The sequence below is a fragment of the Suncus etruscus genome, chromosome 4, assembly GCF_024139225.1.
Source record: "Suncus etruscus isolate mSunEtr1 chromosome 4, mSunEtr1.pri.cur, whole genome shotgun sequence".
In the NCBI taxonomy this organism is placed as follows: Eukaryota; Metazoa; Chordata; class Mammalia; order Eulipotyphla; family Soricidae; genus Suncus; species Suncus etruscus.
In genome coordinates, this window is record NC_064851.1 from 99114803 (window position 1) to 99136616 (window position 21814).

Genomic DNA, 21814 nt, shown 5'->3' on the forward strand with positions numbered 1-21814 from the left:
AAATGGGGTTTTTGGTTTTGTTTTGCTTTTTGTTTTGGGGCCAGACTCAGTGAGGCTCAGGGGTTACTCCTGGCATGCGCTCAGAAATTGCTCCTGGCTTTGAAAACCTTATGGGACACCGGGGATCCTCAGCAATGTGCAAGGCAACCCTCCTACCATTGTGCTACCTCTCCAGTTCCCTGGTGGTGAATTTTTAAAAAAAAAAATTAAAAATCATAACAGAAGATTTTTGTAGGAGAAAATAAAGGATTTATGACCTTAAGAACATGGAAGAATCAATGACAACGGTTGAACTTATGTCATGTATTCATTCTACAAACTCAGAAAGTTACTGACTATGTGATTTTTCCTCTATCGTTTTATCAATAAAACAATTCTTAAATATTAAATATTTGTGTTTAAGATAACCAAGCCCCACAGTAAAAAAATGATAATATGAGCTTAATGGAAAATGTAAAGGACTTTTCAAGACCCACTACAAAAACACACAGAAGGGAAGCTCTGTAACAATGAGTACATTATTCTTGAGCAGAAAAGCAGTAAATTGTTATCTAATAGCATTGGTAAAAAGAAATCCTTAAGCATTTGATGGTTACAAAGCTTTTCTAGCCACGCTCTGAGGAAAGATAGGGGAAATAAAGAATATTCCACACATCATTTATTTATAATCAATTATGCAGTCTGCAGAAAATAAACTCAGAGCTTTTTAATTATTGAAGAGGAGGGATGCACTGTATCTTTAAGACACTGAATATTTTATGTTTGCATGCCAAAAAAAATGATTATACTTTCCAGTATTGAATGACACACATTGGGATACATATCCAAAATATTAGCGGTGAAAGATAAATATTAATTAATGGTACATGGCCACTGATTTTACTGAAAGACCTGTAAGAAAAATACTTTATTAGAAGCCATGAAGATTCATATAATGAATTCTGTGAATTAATAATTTGATGCCCTGAGAAAAAGCAAAACAGAAGAGAATGATAGTTTTAAGCTACCAAATATTGCATGATCTCCTAAGTGGAGAAAAATTAATTGTAAATATGAGTACACATAGAAAAAATCATTACTCTTTAAACTAACATTTTCACAGAGAAAACTGCAACTAAATTTTGAGCCAGTGTTCAAATGTCATTTGAAGTCCAAAGAGATTTACAAGGAGGGGGGGAAAAATACAACAAAAAAGTTGTTTTTGTCACTGACAATTCCAATTCCAGGTGGATATCCTATTCAGTAAAATGCAAGATAAAAAACCCAACACTTTTTTTTTTTTTTGGTTTTTGGTTTTTAGGCCACACCCGGCAGTGCTCAGGGGTCACTCCTGGCTGTCTGCTCAGAAACAGCTCCTGGCAGGCACGGGGGACCATAAGGTTCCTCAAATACAGACCTATTTATCTTAAATGTATTTATGAAGGAAATGAAAAATAGAAACATGTTGAGGTATAGAGAAGTAAGTTCCAAATCAGTAAAAGAAAAAAATACCAACCAACCAACCAACCAACCAACCAAACAAACAAACAAACAAACAAAAACCCTGATTCACTAGCTATGAGGAAATTTGTAATGCTGTCTTAGTGATTTCATTTTTATATATTTCTAATTCGATCAATAGCTAGCAACAATATTTTTTATTTTATCTTGTTCCAGTTGTCCTTGTTCTTCCTTCGTTACACATTTCCAATTGTACCAGCACAGTTCAATCTCAAACTCTTACTACTTGATGTGTAAACTTCTACTAGTTTCTTTCTTATATTCAAGTCTATCACTGACCACTCCAAATACGACAGAAACAATACATTCCTGCCTTCACTTTTAACTTAAAAACGACTTGACTAAAATCCACTCCTTTATACTATTTCAACCAAATACATACATTAATTACCTGTGGAAATAGTGTCCATTTAATCAAAAATAATCACATTTCCTCAACAATTTCTCTCTCTCTCACTCTTTTTCTTTCTTTCTTCTTCTTTTTTTTTTTTTTTTTTTTTTTTTTGGTTTTTTTGGGCCACACCAGTTTGATGTTACTTCTGGCTAAGTACTCAGAAATTGCCCCTGGCTTGGGGGGACCATATGGGACGCTGGGGGATCAAACCATGGTCCTTCCTTGGCTAGCGCCACCTCCAGTGCCACCTCACCGGCCCCTCCTCAACAATTTCTCAAAAATTCCAATCTGCTTTACTTTCTGATTCTAAAAGAGTCAAATACTTAAGTCTTCTTTTGGTCTTTTCAAAATCACTTATAGTAGCATCTTTCAGATTAGATAGGATCTTAAAAAGCATTCAGCCTCATATGTGACTATCCTCCTACACCTCTAGAAATTGCTGATTCAGATTATTCTTGAATACTTTCACTAATTGTAATTTTACCGCTTTCAAGAGGTCTTAACTGCCATACAAGTACAATTTTTATACTATGACCACTATATATTTCAAAGTATAAACTCAACCCAAACCTCTAGTTAGAATTGTACTTTATTAATCAATAAGAAAATAAATCTGTCTTTAGTACTATTCATATTTTAAGATACTTAAGAATTGTATTCTGCCTCCTAAAAATATTTGCTATATTTTTAAAATACCCACGTAGCCATTCTGATATAGCTTATTCAATTTTATTCTTTGTCCTGATCATGAGCTACATTTTATTATTTTGCTATTTCAGATATGCCAGGTTTCCTAGCACCAATAGCTTATGAAATCTCAGAACTATGATGAAGTCTAAAATTTGGACATTTTCATTATATAACTATGCTGTTTCTATTTTATTTGATGGTGCCCAAACATGAGTTATGCAAATTTAAGTATTTATACAATTTCCTCAAATCATTGTTCAATGAGCCCATCATAAATTACTTTTTTCCAGAAATAGATGAAATCTTCTAAGAATGTCCATTTATCATAGTAAATGCAAACTTACTAAATGTTTTTCACAAAAGATATGGTACCAAAAATTAAATCTCACATGGAAACTAAATATTCTGTAATATCCAGACACTACATATGACAGTACATATAAACAGAGATAGTAAATTCTGTAGCACTGGAGGATCATCAACTTTGTAAGCAATGCATAAATAGCCTGTGGAATAGTGTAGGAATATATTTCTTCAGTTTAATATTTTTCTACATTTCAAAATTCCTTTCTAACAAAGTCAATGTTTGAGATTCCCACTGCTATCTGATATTAATATATATAAGAACAAAACTATAATAGTCCTCCTGAGAGATAAAATGTTATGTGATCAACAACTTTAAATAAACCATTTTCTTTGACCCTCAGATGAGAACAGTTGGTACTACAAGAGGTCAATGTCTCTCTTTTACAATAATTTGCATTTCAATTTACTAATTTTACTCTCCAATTATTATTCTCAATCCACAGCTTAAATTATCTATTGCTCCATAAGGAATGGCATTTCCTTTGGCTGAGAAACTAGTGGTACTGCACTACTTTAGTAGGGATGAGCCTCACCAAGGGCAAAGCCATGGCTGACTTTTCTATTTTGGCAGAACTACTAAATGAGGCACAATGCCAGCACCTGCAGCAATTACTGACAGATTGGCCCAATTGCCACAGCTTTGATGGCAATCTGCATAGAATTACTAGCCACACATTAAACAGCCTCATTAGAATTCACCAAAACAAATGGTGCCACCAAATCTCCCGACACAATACCCTACTTTCAAAACTTCACTGTTAAATTTTCTCTGTCCAACACAATGCAAGTCTGCCAAGCTCTGTAATGATGGATGGAGTCATTATGATTTTAGTTTCAACACTGAACCAGAAGCCAAAGCATATGGTCTGACAGATGTTCCAGCAATGGGCTCTATTTAATTTGCCATGTAGGTGTCCACATACACTGGACTTTCATGAAAGAATACCAAGTTGTAAGAGACAGCCCAGCAGCCCAACTGTTTCAACTCTTTCACATTCTTCAGTTGTTCATTAATTTTTGCACGATACAATAATTTTCAAAAGATGGAGAAGATTGCTTTTAATTCAACAGCCACTTTACATTAATTTCAAGACATACACAAAGACATACAAACTTCTTTTACATTGTCAAATATTGCAACTATAAAGAAACTTTTATATTCATTTTAAAATATCCTTTCAGGGGAGGGAGTGATCTAGCACAGCGGTAAGGCATCTGCCTTGCATGCGGCCAATAGAATATGGACCCCATTTGAGTTCCGGCAGCCCATATGGTCCTGAGCCTGCCATGAGTAACTTCTGAGTGCAGAGCCAGGAGTGAACCTTGAAAGTCACTGGGTGTGATTCAAAAACCAAAAACCAAAACCAAAACAAAACAAAAAAAAAAAAAAGAAATTTTTTTAAAAGAGTAAGTTGGAAGTAAAATTTATATTGTTGCAAAAAATTAGAAAAACTTTGGTTGTTTAATTTTTTTTTTTTATGTCTTTGTTTTAGGGCCATTCTTGGTAGTGCTGATGGTTTAAGCCTGGCTCCTCTGTGCTAAGGGATCACTCATGATGGGATCAAGAGACAATATGTTGTAAGGGAATTAAATTTAATTGCCATGTGCAAGTTAAGTATTGTGCCATTTATGTTAAGGCTCGGGACCCTCAAATTTAAAAAACCATGAAATAAGATAAATAAGCTCATAATGGGCTCCTAGACATTTTTGGTAATCCAAGGATCAATCTGGGAAAGCCACATTCACAACGAATACACTATTCACTATACTATATATATATATATCTAATCTGTAAAAGAAGTTTTTATATAGTTTCTATATAGTTCTATATAGTTTGAGAGAAAGTAACAGAGACTCTCACTTGATAAAATAGGATGAATATTATAAATAACCTTCCAAAAGAATGATCTTACATTGTAATTTCTGCAGTGAAATTTAGCACAATCATAGAAAAAAGAAAAGACTTCATTTCATTTTCACATATTCAGGATGATATCCTGATAACCATAAATCAAATTACTTATAAAAGTAGTGATGATTAGTTTTATATTAAGTGCATTTGTTCTAACACCAAATTGGATTGGGGAATTGAAAGAAAGAATATATTTATAGCTTCTAGAATAATATCAGGAATTAAACAAGGATATGATTTCAATAATAATTTATTATAATCATAACACCAACCACCTGCAAACTAATGATTATCCTCAACATTAATTTTACTCTCTAAAGATAAAGTAAAACAGATCCTGATGTCTATGTTCAAGAAACTAAACTAATTTAAATTTTTGCTTTTTGGTCTCTACTGGTATTAAAGGAATTCATAATTCTAACTAATTAAATCCTTTTATAATTTTGATGCAAGTAGAATAAAAATAATAATAAAGCTGTTGAAGTAGAATAAAAATAATTATAAAGCTATATAGACAACATATTTTTATCTTTGGGGCTCAAATATTTAATTCCAGAAACAATGATCCTAGGTACAGGTCTTCATTAGAGTTACTCATAATCCCCCCAGTTCTCACCACAATTTCTCTCAGGATTCATAAGCATTTTTGGAAAGTATGGCCTATTTCTTAAACTATTACTTTTTCTCTGATGCTTTTAAAACTCATTATATGAAGGAAAAGGTAAGAAGCCTCAAAGAGTAAAAAGTTAAAACTACATGTTTGCTTGGATAAGCCCTGAGTTTCATTCTAAAGTTCAGAAGCCTTTGAGCACTGCTAAAGGAAAAGAAAATCTAAATTCTTTAAATGTAACATTTACATTTCTCAGTACTAAAGCAATTAAACTTATTAAAATCATAGTTATTGGATTTAAATACATAGATGCCCTAATCCTAAATCTGTAATTAGCTTATACATAAAATTTATGAAAATTAATTCACTTTCAATTAATTTCCAAATATATTTACATGGTTTCTCATTGTTGAATTTAAGAAGTTGAATTTTTAAATAAAATTAAAGGTCGAATTTTTAAAATAGTAAATAATTTTTTAATTTTGAATCAGGAAAATCATTTTTACAATTTATACATAGCATTAAAATAATCATTAAGAATGAGTATGAACATTTTAAATATAAGCTCTTATTTTTGATCTAGATGCAGACATCATTGAGCCAAAGGCAGAACAAGAGCATAAATAGTATATTTGTGTTTAAAAAATAATAAAGTATAACCTTATAAACCTGATCTTACCTGTAGCCATAACTTGTTGTGCACAGCATCCCTCCCTGTAGCAATACACTGAAATGTAGCATTCTGCCCTGCATTGACCTCCACATCCCCCAGACGAAGAAAATGAGGAGATTTATCTGTAAAGGCAGAAAAATAATTACCTTCCCATGAAGAAACTATGGCATGTTTTATAGTCCCAACAATAACAAAAAATTAATACCTTTACGTCTAGCCAAGACTAATAACATATAAATAAAAATTAAGCTTTGTTCAAGCTAAGACACCATTTTCTAAGTCATAGATCTCTTTTCTCAATACCTCTACTACTTCTATTGGCCCATAATATCTAGAACATTATCCCATGTGTAGAGAGCATTCAACAATTACTGTGAAGAATGCTTGAATATATTATGGATGGATGATAACAAAACAGTTATGAGAATAAGTAAACCAAGGAGATCAAATGAGCATATTAGAGTATAAGAGAAAAATAAAATGAAAATATAGAATGAAATCTCAAATGTGACATATACATGTCAATAAGCTATTAAACTACACTTAAATCAAGAAGAGCCTCTTTTTGTAACACGTAATAGAAAAGCATTTTTCAGTACTTCAAAAATAAGTATCTGGTTTTGTTTCTTGCAAAACAAGCATCAGCTTAACTGAGAAAAATCACTTCCTATTTCTTCATAATAAAATTTAGTCCTGTTCCTTTAAATAAAATAGCCCTGATGAAATATTATATCAATGAAAAGTAATAACTATAACCAAAATAGACCTTGCTTATACAGCTGTCAAACAAATATTCTACATAATTATTATAAAATGTGTTCAAATGAAAGGAGATATAAACATAAAAATGCTTCAATGATGAAGAAAGGACAACACTGATGGTGAGACTGGCCCTAATTCACTATCACTATGTACCTTAATAATAACTGTGAAAGACTTGTAATTCATATTGGCCACAATAAAAATTCTTTAAAATAAAAAAAAAAATGCTTCACAAAGAAAGTTCACAAAGGGTCATATAATAAAATGACTGCCGTTTTGTTGAAATCATGATTATGAGATGTTTTTCCTGAAAGGTTTTATAAAAAAAAAGATGATTACCTACAATATTAAGGTGTTCCAGTATTATACCATGATATATGTATAATACTACTACATCCAAATTCTAGTATGCTAATAAGAAAAAGTGCCCTTGGATCTATTCCTCCATCCCTCTCGTGCTAATTCTGAAAAACCTCCATAGCCTTCATCAAGTCAGAGTTAGATTTGTTGTTTTTATCAATTCACTTAAATTCCAATGAAACCATTGCTAATTATCTCTGAAAAGCATCCTTTCACAGCTTCTTTTCAAGAAGTAAGAATAAAAGGAATACCATGCTCATCTCAATCCATTATGGTAAAACACTAGTAAACCAACTTGAATTTTGAGTGAGTTAATTTTGTTCTCTTTTGTCTTAGAACACAGCACATGAATAAATCATCTGACCCATTCCTGCAAAATATATTTCTATTGTCTCAATTCTGCAGGTGCTTTGAAAAAGGAACACTCAGATGAGATGAGCTAGCACAGTCATTAACAAATTGTATACTCCAGACTAACAGCAAGAGCAGCCCTTGAGAGCCTGATAGAAAGATATATTATCAGACCAACTGAGTTAGAACCAGTTAGAATTCTGATCAAAGATCTGATGAGACTCGGATCTTTATAATCTTTATAATTTATTATATCTTTATAATCATCCATACTTACAAATTATTCTCATGCACGCAAATGTTTAGCAAGAACTCACCAGAATCATAAGCCATGAATTCCTTTAATTTCTTAAAATGTTATAGTGTTTTTACTAAAAGAACTCCTGAACTGATCATACAGAATTCATGGTCCCTATATGAAGCTGCTGCTGGGAATTAAGTGTAGGCTGAACATTTCAAGCTATTTGATGCCCTACTTCAACTGAGTATGGTATATGCAGTTATTGTCTCTATTGAAGATAAGATTTAAAATCAAATTTAGTCAAAGGAATCTGAAGATCAACTAAATATTTAAAGACAAAATAAAGCTATGTACTAGTAATTTTTTTTCTTCTCTCTCTTCTCTCTATTTTTGTTGTGGCTATTTAATATGGAATTAACTACTTTAACAGTTAAAAGCATATGCAAAATATTTATTATATCATAAAAATTAGTCCTAAATTTGGAAGAGGTGAATTAAATCATGCTTTACATCTCACATGGAAATTTGACTTCACAGACTGTGTAACTTAGTAAGACTTGGTTTTAATTTTCTTTAGTTGAATGCAGATGTTAATCTTCCTAATTTTCCTACAATTTTAATAAAGCAAACACTATGCTTAAACTGTCATTTGTATTTTAATCACATTAATTAAAAAATCATTCCACATTTATCAATTAGTTATAAATCTGAAAAAAAAAACATAGAAAAAGTCTAGATTTGTGCTCTTTTAAACTGAAGGGTAAGACAACAACAACTGATAAACAATCAACATTCAATGTTAAAAACAGTGTTAAAAAGACAAAAACATATAAAGTCTAATCACAACGTACCACAAGGATAACTCAGAACTTGTATGTCATCAATGGCAATATAACCAGTTCTCCCTCCTGAGACTTCAGCTTCAAATATTACCTATCAGGAAGAAACAGAAAATATTTATAGTAGTCTCTCGTAAAAATTCAACCAATAAAATGTAATACATTAATGTTAAAATTTTTAAAAGATTGTACAATTGGGGACTGATTTATATTATAGCTTGTAGGTTGACTTAAACATGATGAAATGAGTGGTGTTTTGAGGTCACCTGGAGTGATCCCCAAGTGCAACTACATGAGTCAGACTTGGGTACCAGGTGTTTTCCACTGTCTAAACTAAACAGGATTTTGTTTACCTGTTGGAAATAAAATATGGGACTACAGAGCTGCTCGTTAGGCTAAGAAAATACTTTGAAAAGGAGAGGTTCTGGTGCAGTCCTTTGAACACCAAATGGAAACACCTCCAATCATAGAAATAGAAGTAGCCCCTGAGCACTGCTGACTGTGGTCTGAATCTATTTCCAGTTCCAACCAAGAGGAAATAGCAAATACCTACTCAAGGTAAAAAAAAAAAAGTGTCTAATTACTAAAATCAAGCAACTAATCTGGTGCTGTTGAATTTCCTAAATGGATAATATGTAGGCAGATATAAGTAAATGTAGTAAACTCCAAACCCTAATCTTTCTGTTATTAAATATCCTCATTTTGTTATAATTAAATATACACTAAATGCCAGAAATGTACCACGAAATATGCTAACCAATGAAGTTTCGAATGACTTGAGCTGTAAAATTTAAATATTCAAAGATGGAGATCATTAGACTAATCAATAGTATTCTAGGCAAATTGAAACAATTTGCAGTAGAACAGAATACAACTCCATATATGGAGAAGAAAATTATTGCAATTAATGCAAACTAAAGCCAGGCACTCTGAAGGGCTAGAAAAGTACAAAAGTGAAAGTTAAGATAAGAGACCATGGACTAAAGGGCTTGACTACTGAAGTAATGAGGTTAGAAAAAAGAAACACTGGCATTCTACATAAATACATAAAAAATACATTCAAATAGGTTCCCAATTAAATAAATCCATGTTAAGTTTTATAGTTAATAGTCAGCAACAAAACTTTACATGCTATTTCTTATATTAATACATGCTTCAGCTTTTCAAGAAAATAATTAACAAATTTAGCATGCTGCATTTTGAATTCAGTCATAGAGTACACATATTGTTTGTGGATTATTTTATCAAGAATTTCAGAAAATGTATGGAAGATGAAATCTAAAATAGGGATATAATATAGTGAAATAGATTGTTAGATACATTCTCGATCCTCAAAGTAAAGAATGACCTGAAGCTCAGTAATACCTTTCTTTATATAATACTAAAGATTCTGGGATTATGCTAACAGCAATGGGAACAAAAAAGAAAAAAACTAAGATTAAGGAAAAAGACTTTTAAATAAGAAAAAATAACTGTTGACTCCCTATACTGTGGCAAAATAAAGGACATTTCTATTTCGTAGTCTGAATCAGTAGTTGAACTACAGTGTCAGTATAAATAGCCAGGATTCACTTATAAGAAAGTATAAATTTGAAGATAAAGAACATCTGAGGCTTTTAACATTCGTTTTTCATAAGATGCATGAGGGTTACAGCTTAAGAGGAAACTATGTACACAATGTCAAAGAGAAGAGATGGGTTTAAATTATAGTCAAAGTAATTTTTTCCACTCTAAAGATGCCCTTATTTTCTTTAGAAAACATTTTCCTTTTTCTCTCTCATCATCTAAGTAAATATCTTGCAATAAAAGCTATTTTGAGTCATTATATTTTATTTAAAGATAAATAAAATAAAGTTGTACTATTGGAACTCATGAAGATGAAAAATTAGATTTGGATTTTAACTTTAGGGGTGATTGTGTTGTTACAGAAGATAAATATAAAAGAGGAAAATGTGGAAAGCAAAAACAGGCAGTATGTGTCTTCCATAAACTCAACAAGGTGTAATTTACACACAATAATCTAGAAAAGATAAGCATCGGGAAAACTTTAGGCACAGCAAAAAGAAACCATCATGGTAACAACTAGGAAAATTATAATTTTAAAAGATCACATGTACATTAAAAATGACATAAAGATGAGCATAAATTTATGGGAGCATAAAATCTATACAAAGAGACAGTGAGTGTTTCAGCCTAGCTGAGCCCATGAGAAACTGTGTCAATTTCAGAATTAACTAGTTACAGCAGAGATTTAAGGTGTGTGATGGAAGAAAAAAGTGAAAACAGTGACACTAGATACAGTAGTGTGGAAACAGAAAAAAGTGGGTATTTGTGAGTCTGCATATAAAAGACACAGGTTATGAGCAAAAAAAACCAGGAAAATACAGGTGAGAGTTCAAAGGAGGTAAAGTATTATTTGAAGAATGTTAAGATTTTTCAGGAAGACATTAATAGATTTTTTTACTATCAAACCACTTATCAGCTATGTTGATAAGCATATAGTATTTAAAGTTATTACATAAAAGAGATATTCCAAAATTATCAGGCATGTTCACACTGGCATATCTGTCTCTTATCTCTGTCTCCCTCTTCTAACACATAACATAATCCTCAGCAACACCATAATGATAGGTGTTATTGTGTATTCAATTTAATGGAAACTTCAGTAAGTACAGTGGACCAAATTTAACAGCTAGTAAGTAAAGAGGAAGTCAGGAATGGACCTACTCCAATCTCCCTCCAGGTCCTCTTATTCCATTAACTCACATTATCCTGCCTCTTGAGATAAAGAGGAAAACAGTAAATTATTCCATTGAATAAACTTTAAATTTTTTTGAGATATAATTTTTAATTAAAAAACAGATGCCATTTAAAATAACACCTAGTTAAGTATTTTTTAAAAAATTAACTTAAACAATAAGCATTACATGCTACAATTCTAAATAATTTGCTTTATCAGTCTCTATTCTCCTACAGACACCCCCAAAACTAATAAAAATGAACAAAAATTGGAGCCAGAGCAGTGGCACAAGCAGTAGGGCATTTGCCTTACAAGGGCTGACCTAGGACAGATCGCTGTTCTATCCCCTGGCATCCCATATGGTCCTCAAAGCCAGGAACGATTTCTGAACACATAGCCAGGAGTAACCCCTAAGCGTCACCAGGTGTGACCCAAAAATCAATTGGGGGAGAATTATATTTGTTCACTCTTATCATAAAGAACTTCCTCCTCTCTTGTTATCCCCTTTACATACATCCTTCAATCACGAGTGCTTTCATTAAAATAATTTGAAGGTGAGAATGAAAGAGTGAATCTTTGTGGAAATACAAATATTCTAAGCCAAAAGGATGATTAAAATATAAACACAGAATTCTCACACCACTTTCTAAATATCTAAATAAAGACAGAAAGAAAGAAAAAAAAAAACAGTGGGAGAAACTTTAAGTAATCTGAAGCAATCATGGCACACATCACCTCCTTGGGGAGAGATTTGAAACCTAGCTTTCTGTTAAGGAAACCAAAATCATGGCACACATCACCTCCTTGGGGAGAGATTTGAAACCTAGCTTTCTGTTAAGGAAACCAAAGAACCTAGAATTAAGTTTCAATTCCAGCACACAGGTCTCATAATAAAGTTTTATAAAAATTACGTAGTAACATGCATAGTCATGCAAATTAAAAAAGTATAATAGTTACTATTATTGATAGGTAGTGTATATATAGTTCAAAATATAAATGGGATGGTACAGAAACTTTTGAAGTATTTTAAATATATAAATTATATCTATAAAATGAACCATTGTTCATTTCATTGTTCATTTCATTTTATAAAACTATTACTTATTTTGATTTCTAGACTTACCTTGCTTTGAACTTTTCTATTGTGTAGCTTTCTTTTCATTTTAGATAGGTGGTAAGTTTAAACATGATTACTATACCCCGAAGAAAACATTCTATTTAATTTAATTTATCCTAGACAATGCATTTTGGACCTTGCTTTAAAAGGAAGCAAACTAATCGGTTTAGGGTTTTTTACTGTTTAAAAAAAAAAGTTTTTCTTTATATGACCTCATTTCCCCTGCTAAGTGTTGTTTTTTGCCTCATTAACAAGAGCTAAAGGAAATTTCTGAGCTCAGATTCCTTTACTGCTAAGGATCTAATCAGCTTCATCACTTCAACAGAGCCCTCACCTTGTAAGGCTCTTCTGTCCAGTCAGGAGAAACAAATCTCACTAGCTTAATTACACAAAGCTTGTTTGGGCTAATGCTCAGGTCAGATCTAATGCTTGATGTCAAGTAATCAACCAGGGTTTCCCAGAAAAAAAGCGCAATGGAAACCATACCAGATGTCAACTTTAACCCATCAAGGAGGCCAGCCTAGAAACAGAATAAATGCTCTCTGAGTTTCATGTCTTTTTTCACTCCACTCCATTACCTGAAACACTGAAGATGATGATTCTAATCAAATTTTTGCTACTCTAGCAACATTCTTGGATTATTAACTAAATAAGTGCAACAAAGCTGAATTAAAGTAGGTGGAGGAAAAGGCAAACCCAAATGCATAAGGAAAACTTTAACTTTTGGCAAAAAGAATAAATTCAGAAGAAATATAACATTCCAACACCAACAAGAAGTCTGAAAAATAGTTGTTGGTCTATTTCATGTGTAATAAAGCAACTTTTTATATGTATCTTTGTGGCTATTTTGGGATAACACTTCTCTACCTATGACAGAGTTGTACTCTGAAGATAGATTATTATATAAGATAATTAAAATATATGATAGCAAGTAATAAAGATATAACAGGCAACAGGAAAATCTAAACAAGATTTACCATAAATTTTTTCCAAGTTGATCAAGGTATTAATAATGTAGACTCCGTAGTAAGTCACTAGTAGTATTTAATTTCTTTAAATGTAATGTTAACTTATATAAAAATATTTGTAGTGATGGGCCAGAGTGGTGGTGCAGGTGGTAAGGCATCTACCTTGCCCATGCTAGCCTAATTCCCCAGTGTCCCATATGGTCCCCCCAAGCCAGGAATGATTTCAGAGTGCATAGCCAGGAGTAATCACAGAGAGTCACTGGGTGTGGCCCAACTCCCCCAAATAAATATACATATATTTGTAGTGTTACCTGTGTGGGGTGGAGAGAAGACTCAGAGTACAGGAAAATGTGTTCTGTATGCAGAAACCTCAGCATCATTACATGGTCCCCACAATACTTCTAGAGAATGACCATTAAATTCTGTGAGGGGCTGGAGCAAAAGCACAGGGATAGGATGCCTTTGCCTTGCACGTGGCCGAAACAGTACAGACCCCAGTTCGATTCCGGTATCCCATATGGTCCCGAGCCTGCCAGGAGTGATTTCAAAGTGCAGGGCAAGGAGTAAATCTGGAGTGCAGCTGGGTGTGACCCAACAAAACAAAATAAACAAACAAAATCTCTAAGCTACAAGTAACTCCAGATCACCCCAGGCTCTGGTTCAAAAAATAAACAAAAGTATTGGCTTAGTGTTGTGTATGTAAACATTTTAATGGATTATTATATTACTGACCCTACCCTGCTCCGTGATTGTGCCTTACCCTAGGATGTGACTTGGCATTCTGCTCCCACCCTAGGGTGGTACCTGATTCTGCTCCCGCTATTGGGTGGTATCTGATCCCACCATTGGGTGGTACCTGACTCTGGGGCATAAAAGCAAGGGTCTGTGGAAGGCAAGAGGCTTTTTTCCTAGGGCCTATTCTTAGGCCTTTTGGCTTCGGCCTCTTCACGGAATAAAGAGCTGTTTTCTTCAAAGCCTGACTGCCTGTTGGCTTTCTTCGCTCCGCATTCACCTCAGAACCACGGACTGAACAGGGTAACAGACGCGTGGTCCGAGCTGAAGGAGAAGGGCCTCACCCTCCATCCCTCCATTAGTCAACCTCATCAGGGGCTGCCTTGCAACAGCTTAGGTAACCTTAATTTCTGCTTTAGTGAAAAAATAAGTATTCTTTACATTTCTATAATTTAGGTAAAATTTCTATTTCTATGTCAGTAAAAATGTAAAAATAAAAGTGTTGGCAATCAACTCAGGATTTAGGGTAGGATTAATTCAACGCATTCAAGGGATTCAATGTGATTACTGGCACAAAGTAAGTGTTCTACTTTAAGATGCACTGCTGAATAATAAGAAGCCCCTATAAAGAGCAAACATATTGAAGTAAAAATGAGACCCATTCTACTGTCTAATTAAAACTTTAATCCTCAGGAAGCAGAGGTAGCACAATGGATGAGGTATTTGCCTAGCACCTAATGCCCTTATGTGTTCAGAGCCAGGGGTGAGTCCTAAACATTGCCAAATGGAGCCCCAAAATAAAAATAAGAGAGACCTCTACAACAAACATTAACTCTCAGCCTCAAATTTAACAAGAAAGAAAATGCTATTTTCCCACATACCACCTTATAATATTTGTGATTTGGATTTTTAAAAAATAATTACGTTAATGAAAAATTCACTGTAAGATACACATTACCTATTTTTAAATTCGTGGTAGGACGCTTGTGACAAAAAAGCAAAAGAATGAAGTCAGAGCAGCTAAGGGACTACTATATCCAAAATAGTTGGAAATGATCACTCTGGACAACAAGGTGCAGAAAGGTGGTAATGTGATATGCATAACAATCCCCTTCAGTAACAATATTGCAAACCAGAGTGCCTAAAAGTAAAAAAAAAAAAAAAAAGAAGAGAAAAAGGGAAGAAAAATATCTGACATGGGGGTAGGCAAGAGAGAAGGCAGGAGGAAAATTGGAGAGGACATTAGTAGCAGGAAATGCACATTGATAAAGTGATGAATGAGTGTTGGAAATTTTATGACTGAAACACAAGCATGTTAAATTTTGTAACTGTATTTCATCGTGAGTCAATTAAAGTATTTATTTAATTTTTAAAAAGAATTAAAATTATCTCATTTTTTGACAAAGTGGGAGGGTTATCTGAAGTGGAAGAGATGTCAGGACTAATTGTTAAAGACTAAGAAAATAAAAATTTTAAAACTAAAAACTTATAACATCTACTAATCTCTAAGTTTGTGTTCCTGAATCAACTTTTCTATACCCCCAAACCCTCTTTTATGTTTCTTTGAATTTGGCCTTTCTAAATTTTCTAAGAAGAGACATCTATCTAGTTATAGGATATGTTCTAGAGGTCTAAAGAACAGAATAGTGATTTAAGTGCATAATACTCAATGAAGCATCCGAAAGATACCAAGACAATAGATTTAAAATCTTCTTCTCTCCCCCAAAAGTTAACAGCCATTAGACAGTATGACATGGATATTAGCAATGTTGTATTTACAAATTTCTATGTATTAGTGAGCCAAATGAAAACATATCCTCTAAACATTAAAGCATTCTAGGTTAGTCAGTTTCTCCATAAAGCTAGACAAAGTATCCACTGTTTGTGCCACTGAGATTGAACTAAGAAAAGGAACCCATATTTATCTTCTTGATTTTGTTTGTTTGCTTGTTTGATTGAGCCACATCCAGTGGCACTCAGGGATTACTCCTGGTTTTGTGCTCAGAAATTAATCCTGGAGATTGGGGAACCATATAGTATATGGAAGAACGAACCTTAGTCAGACACTAGAAAGGCAAAAGCCCTACCAGGTCGTAGCTCAGCCCCCCCTCTTATTACATTTGTCTCCTTGTATAAACCATATCAAGCCCATATTCGACAACAAAGAGAGCCAAGAAATATACAACTCCTCCAGGAATTATTCCTGAATGAAAACAGAAAATTAACTAATGATATCAGATGTGATCAATGTATGAGATTTATTAAAATTATTATTTTAATTGTTCAAAGTTTGCTATGAATAGTTTGATAAGGAAAGTTTATGACTACAAAAAAGAGAAAAGTATTCTTTGTCTAAGCAGCAATAAGTTACAGATCATGAGATGGAACTATATATATTTTCATGTATCATCAGAAATGAAAGCTAGGATCAAGATATGAATGAAACTGTTGGAGTGGCAAATAGGGCAGTCCATTCTTATGAAGACTTGAGATTTTTTCAGCTAGAAGGGTAATAGAGTAGAACATTAAGCAAGAAAGCAAGAAAGCAAGAGAATTGAACATGAAAATGTGGTAGAATATTCTGCTGGAATACAGGTTATGAAGAACTTGGTCTCTATGAATTTTAAATAATCCCAACTGGGTACATACAGGTAAGAGATTCTGGGGTACTTACTTGAATTTGAGTACATAAAATGTAAATCATCAGAAAGTAAGCAAAGTGTTTATGGGAATGGCAAAAAAAAAAAAAAAGAGTATAATGAAATCCAACTTTCATAAAAAAGTTGATAACAAACAAAAATCAAGTATTTAAGGAAATTCCACATCAGGGTGATAATCTCAGTTAAAATAAAATAACCGATCTTAAACTTAGAAAGGAAAATAAAGTAAAAGCATTAATAAGACAGACATGATCTCTATCACGGGTTAAAATGAGTCATTTATGTATAATAAAGGTAATTTTAGAGAGAAATATAGTACAATTGAAAACCACTTGCATTGCATGCAATAAGCCCTGTTTCAATGCCAAACATGATATTGTCCCTGAATTCAACCAGAAATTTCTCCTAAGCACAGGGCTGGGAATAAATCCTGATCAAAAGTAGGGTGTGGCCCAAAGTCCCACTCTCAAAATAAAAGCAAGTTTGTAGAGAGATTAGGAGGAGAGCAAGAACTATCAATGTACCTTCCATGAAGAATCAAGAGTGATCACTGTTCTTGGAGAGCAAAGAGATCACCTCTAAAGTAATACCTGCTTTAAGTGTAAATTAGAAAAAAAGTATAAAGTCCAGGGCAAGGCAATAATGAGGATGGTGGCATAATTAAAGTAAAGAAACCTCAAGGACATCAAGATATTCGCTCATATTGACCCGATACTAAATTACATGGATATTAATAATTACTCATTATACTGGTAGAAAAGAAGTAGCCCCTGGTTAGAGCTATGAACAAAGCATAATTAGAGCTATTTAACTTACCATGTAAACAATTTTCTCAATTTTATCTCCCCTACTCAAAGATAAATAGTCCCTTGAAGCAATGGTTTGACCCATTTCCTACAACAGCAAACCACCAGATTCTTATTCAAAGTCAAGGATCGAAAGAGTTCCAATGTTACAGAAAATATTGTAATATCGTGGATTCCATTGAGTAATTTTGTCTCAAGGGGAAATACAGAGTAAGGTATTTAATTCACTTTTACCTAGCTCATAAAACTATGTTGGTATAATAAAAGACTCTCCCTTGAGAAAGTTCCAGATAAGTTACCCAAGCTAATTTAAAAACATGAAAATATAATTACTACACTTGAATAGTTAAATAATGCTACAAGGAATAAATCTCTGCTTATAGTTCCCAGTAGATTTTATAGTGAGTAATTCATAGACTCTTCAAATTCTAGAAAATAGCTTCTCAAAAGTATATTCAATTTATGTTTATGATAAAAACTGTCAGGTGATACCAAAATTTTAATATTAAACTGAGAGTCCAGTTAACGCCTCTATAGAATTACTCAAAGGCAAGAACAATCTGGATTTGTTTCCCAATAAGGATTTTTCTAAAGTATTCAAGGAAAAAAATCTTTCCTACATGCCACACTGGCTTACCAACTGACTCATGTAAAAGTGATTTCTAGAGTAATGTACAAAACTGCCTTAAGGAAAGGCTTTAGGGCTCTCTGAAACTAATGGATTCCTAACAGTCCTTGAAAGTTGATTGCTTATTTGACAATTTCTTTTCTGAAAGTGATAAATTCCTACAATTGTAAAGATATATAAATAAATAAAGGAAAATATTAGCACTTTCGGTAGTTACAAAGCCACTTGTGAGAAAAATTAAGGGATTATAATTAAAAAGCAAATAAATAAGAAGAGTTAAGATATAATCAAACTCAAATCAGTTCTTCATTGAAAACCCCTTTATATTTTAGAGTTTTAGCATATCTTAGGACCTCAATGTCTCATATGAACTGAAACAATTCTTAAAGCATTTTGATATATAGTATTATCAACCCTATCAAGACTTAAAATAAGACTTTTAAGGTCACAGAGATAGTACAGCAGGTAGTGAGCTTGCCTTGCATGTGGCCAATTGGTTTTAAACCCCAGGACCACATATGGTTCCTGAGAATGTTAAAAATGACTTCTGAGTCGTAAGCCAGGATATAACCTTAAGCATTACCAGAAATGGCGCCCCAAAAAAGCCAACAAACAAATAATAAAAAATGAGGGCTTTTAGAATCTGCAGAAAATAATTAGGCTTCAGAAAGAAAGCCAGCAAGAGGATAGTGTTTGCCATACATGCAGCAAACTCAGGTTCAATCCTTGATATCTCATATGGTCCCTATACATATTCAGAAGTGGCCGGCCCCCAAAACCAATTTTATTACTTTCATTTTTATTATAAATAACAATGATAATTGGCTCAACACTATTTAACTAAACACATATAGGCTATCTATGTATTTGAAGTATTGCTCACTATGGATTTTGAGTTTAGATAGATGGTCTTTCTTTTGGTTTGTTTGTTGGTTTATTTTTTGGTCCATACCTAGATCAGCCACGTGTAAGGAAAACAACCTACCTCTGCACCCCTGCTGCAGCCCTGATTGCTTTTCTTTTTATGTAAAAACATACACACAATTCTATGTTTCATGTTTATATATATTATACACATCATATATATGTACATATATGTACATCATATATATATATGTAGACATAGTCTTCTGAACCTATTGCCACTAAAGTTGCAGAAATATCTATAGGTTTTAGATGATCAATTTCTTAAGAGTGGCTGCTGCAATAACATCTAAAGTGAATGGCAATATTAAGAATAAAAAGACCACACGTGCACGAAAAACAGCTAAAGCAGTCATTCAACTGCAACCCTGGTATTGAAATATTTTGTTTGCCTGATGAACATTAAAACATGTTTCAGTATCCATGAAAGACTAAAAATGACAAGACCACATAGCAAAAAGAAGAAAATGAAATCTAACAGATTTGCAACAAACTACACAGTATAAAGGAAAAGCCATTTTTAAAAGACACTTTTTAAAAGATTCAATACTAAAGGAAATATGTAAATATATAATAAATTCCTGTACTTCAAAATAGCCCAGGGACTAGGTATCCCTAATGTAATCACTAATGATTTATACAAGTTCTTTATAAAAAATTAAAGGAAAAAACAATAACCATGCTTAGAGTTTTATTCTGGAATGCTTAGGTACAAAAAAAGGCCTATGTATTGAAATCAATCTTCATTCCTTAGAGCATGATTATGCCAAGAGTGATCTATATATTTTAAATAAATATTGATGTAGATTAATATTTAACAAACAGTGTCCTTAAGATAAAATATTTATCTCTGAAATAAGTTTGAAACATGAATCAAGGGGACGGAGAGATAGCACAGTGGTAGGGTATTTGCCTTGCATGCGACCATCCCAAGATGGACAGTGGTTCAATTTCCAGCATCCCATATGTTCCCCAGAGCCTGTCTGGGGTGATTTCTGGGTACAGATCCAGGAGTAACCCTTACCCAGTCCCCGAAAGCCATGAATCAATAATAAATAATAATCACAAAATAAACCTAAAGAGCTTTGTGTTCTCTATTAACATTAAGATGTTTGAAGGGACAACAGAGTTTTCTCAAAAAACTTTGATGCAATTATTTGAGAAAAAAGAGAGAAGGGAAGGGAGAGAGTAAGCACACTGGCATGAGAAAGACAGCATCAGTTTCAAAGAGGAATCACAGGCTTAACCTCAGATTTTTGTGCTGACCTGGGGAGGGAAGGACACTCTGAGGTTTTAAGAGGTTACATACAATTTAGGAGGTGCTTCATAAATGTTATCATTTCCTAACTGCTTTGTTCTGCATTTGGGGACTGATTCTTCAAAGGCAAGGCCTTTTCCCAGCCAGTGAGAAATGAGGAGGCAAGAGGGTAACAAAGTTATCTTCGGTCCTGCTATAAACACAAGGAACTAACTCCCTTTCCATTCCAAACCTCTAACCAAAACTTTCTGCAAAATCATATACTCACATGACCAAATCACATAGTGTCACACACTTATATTACTAGATTGCCCTAATGTGACTGCTCTTTTATTTCAAATTAGGAAAAGCCAGCTAAGAAAGGAGACCACAGTAAAATAGGTTCACAATATTTTGAATTTTTCAGAGGCATCGCCAATTCAGAGACATATAGAAAGACAGAAAATAACATATTACATGATGGACATAAAGACGGAACACATCCTACAAATGCCTTTAACTACTCTAAACATGTTTATAAATATGTTAAATAAGGACAGTAATTTAAAAATGAAAAATTAAGGCCCACTATTCCTCTCAAATTTTCAAATATGCCAGAAAAATAGGTTTAGGAAAAAAAAAAAACTAAACATCAAAAAGGCAATTACAGCCAGGATTTAAAGCAATAGTGAACTGAAATAATAAAAGATCTAAAAAATGCCAATTAACTGCCATTGAACCTTATTCATCTGTGTGGATCAGTTCTTATAGATTCACAAGTAAGCAATTTACACCATAAAAGATTTGGTATAAAACTGCAAGTGGAGAGGGTAATAGAAAATTCATCACCAAATACATCACCAAAATGTCATCTCTGTATCTTTACCGAAGTTCCACCATCTGGGTTATATTTTAAAGTTGTTGCTTGAGCCCAAAATAAGAGAGACTGGTTAAGGTTGCAATTTTTCTCAACATATCACTGAATTACAGGACTATTTTTCATCACTTACAAATATGTACCATTTAGCTTCCAAAAATTCACAAGAGGAACCCCATCTAAATTTTAGTTTGCCAGTCTAATATTATACAGAGCAGGAGGAGATCACATTACTTGAAGAACCATATTTTAATTGAGTCTTTGAAAACATAGTGTATTCCTCCCCAACCTTAAGTTAGTTATTCAAAGAGTTTTAACTTATAAATTTAATTTATTAATTTAATTTATAAATGTGAGGGCCAATAAAAAATAGAAATACTTGCATAATCTATAAATATCTATAATCTTTAAATATACTATAGTTACA

At 33.0% G+C, this 21814-nt stretch overlaps 1 protein-coding gene across 4 annotated transcripts in view; it reads right to left on the bottom strand.

The window, feature by feature from the left end:
* PTPRK (protein tyrosine phosphatase receptor type K) overlaps positions 1 to 21814 on the bottom strand; it is a 559851-nt gene that overhangs the window by 245051 nt on the left and 292986 nt on the right. For all 4 annotated transcript variants that reach the window (XM_049771094.1, XM_049771093.1, XM_049771092.1 and 1 more), the window contains exons 4-5: positions 8711 to 8792; positions 6152 to 6267 (exon numbers count right to left, since the gene is read on the bottom strand). In XM_049771094.1, the coding sequence (XP_049627051.1) occupies positions 6152 to 6267; positions 8711 to 8792 (198 nt within the window). The remainder of the gene's footprint in view (positions 1 to 6151; positions 6268 to 8710; positions 8793 to 21814) is intronic.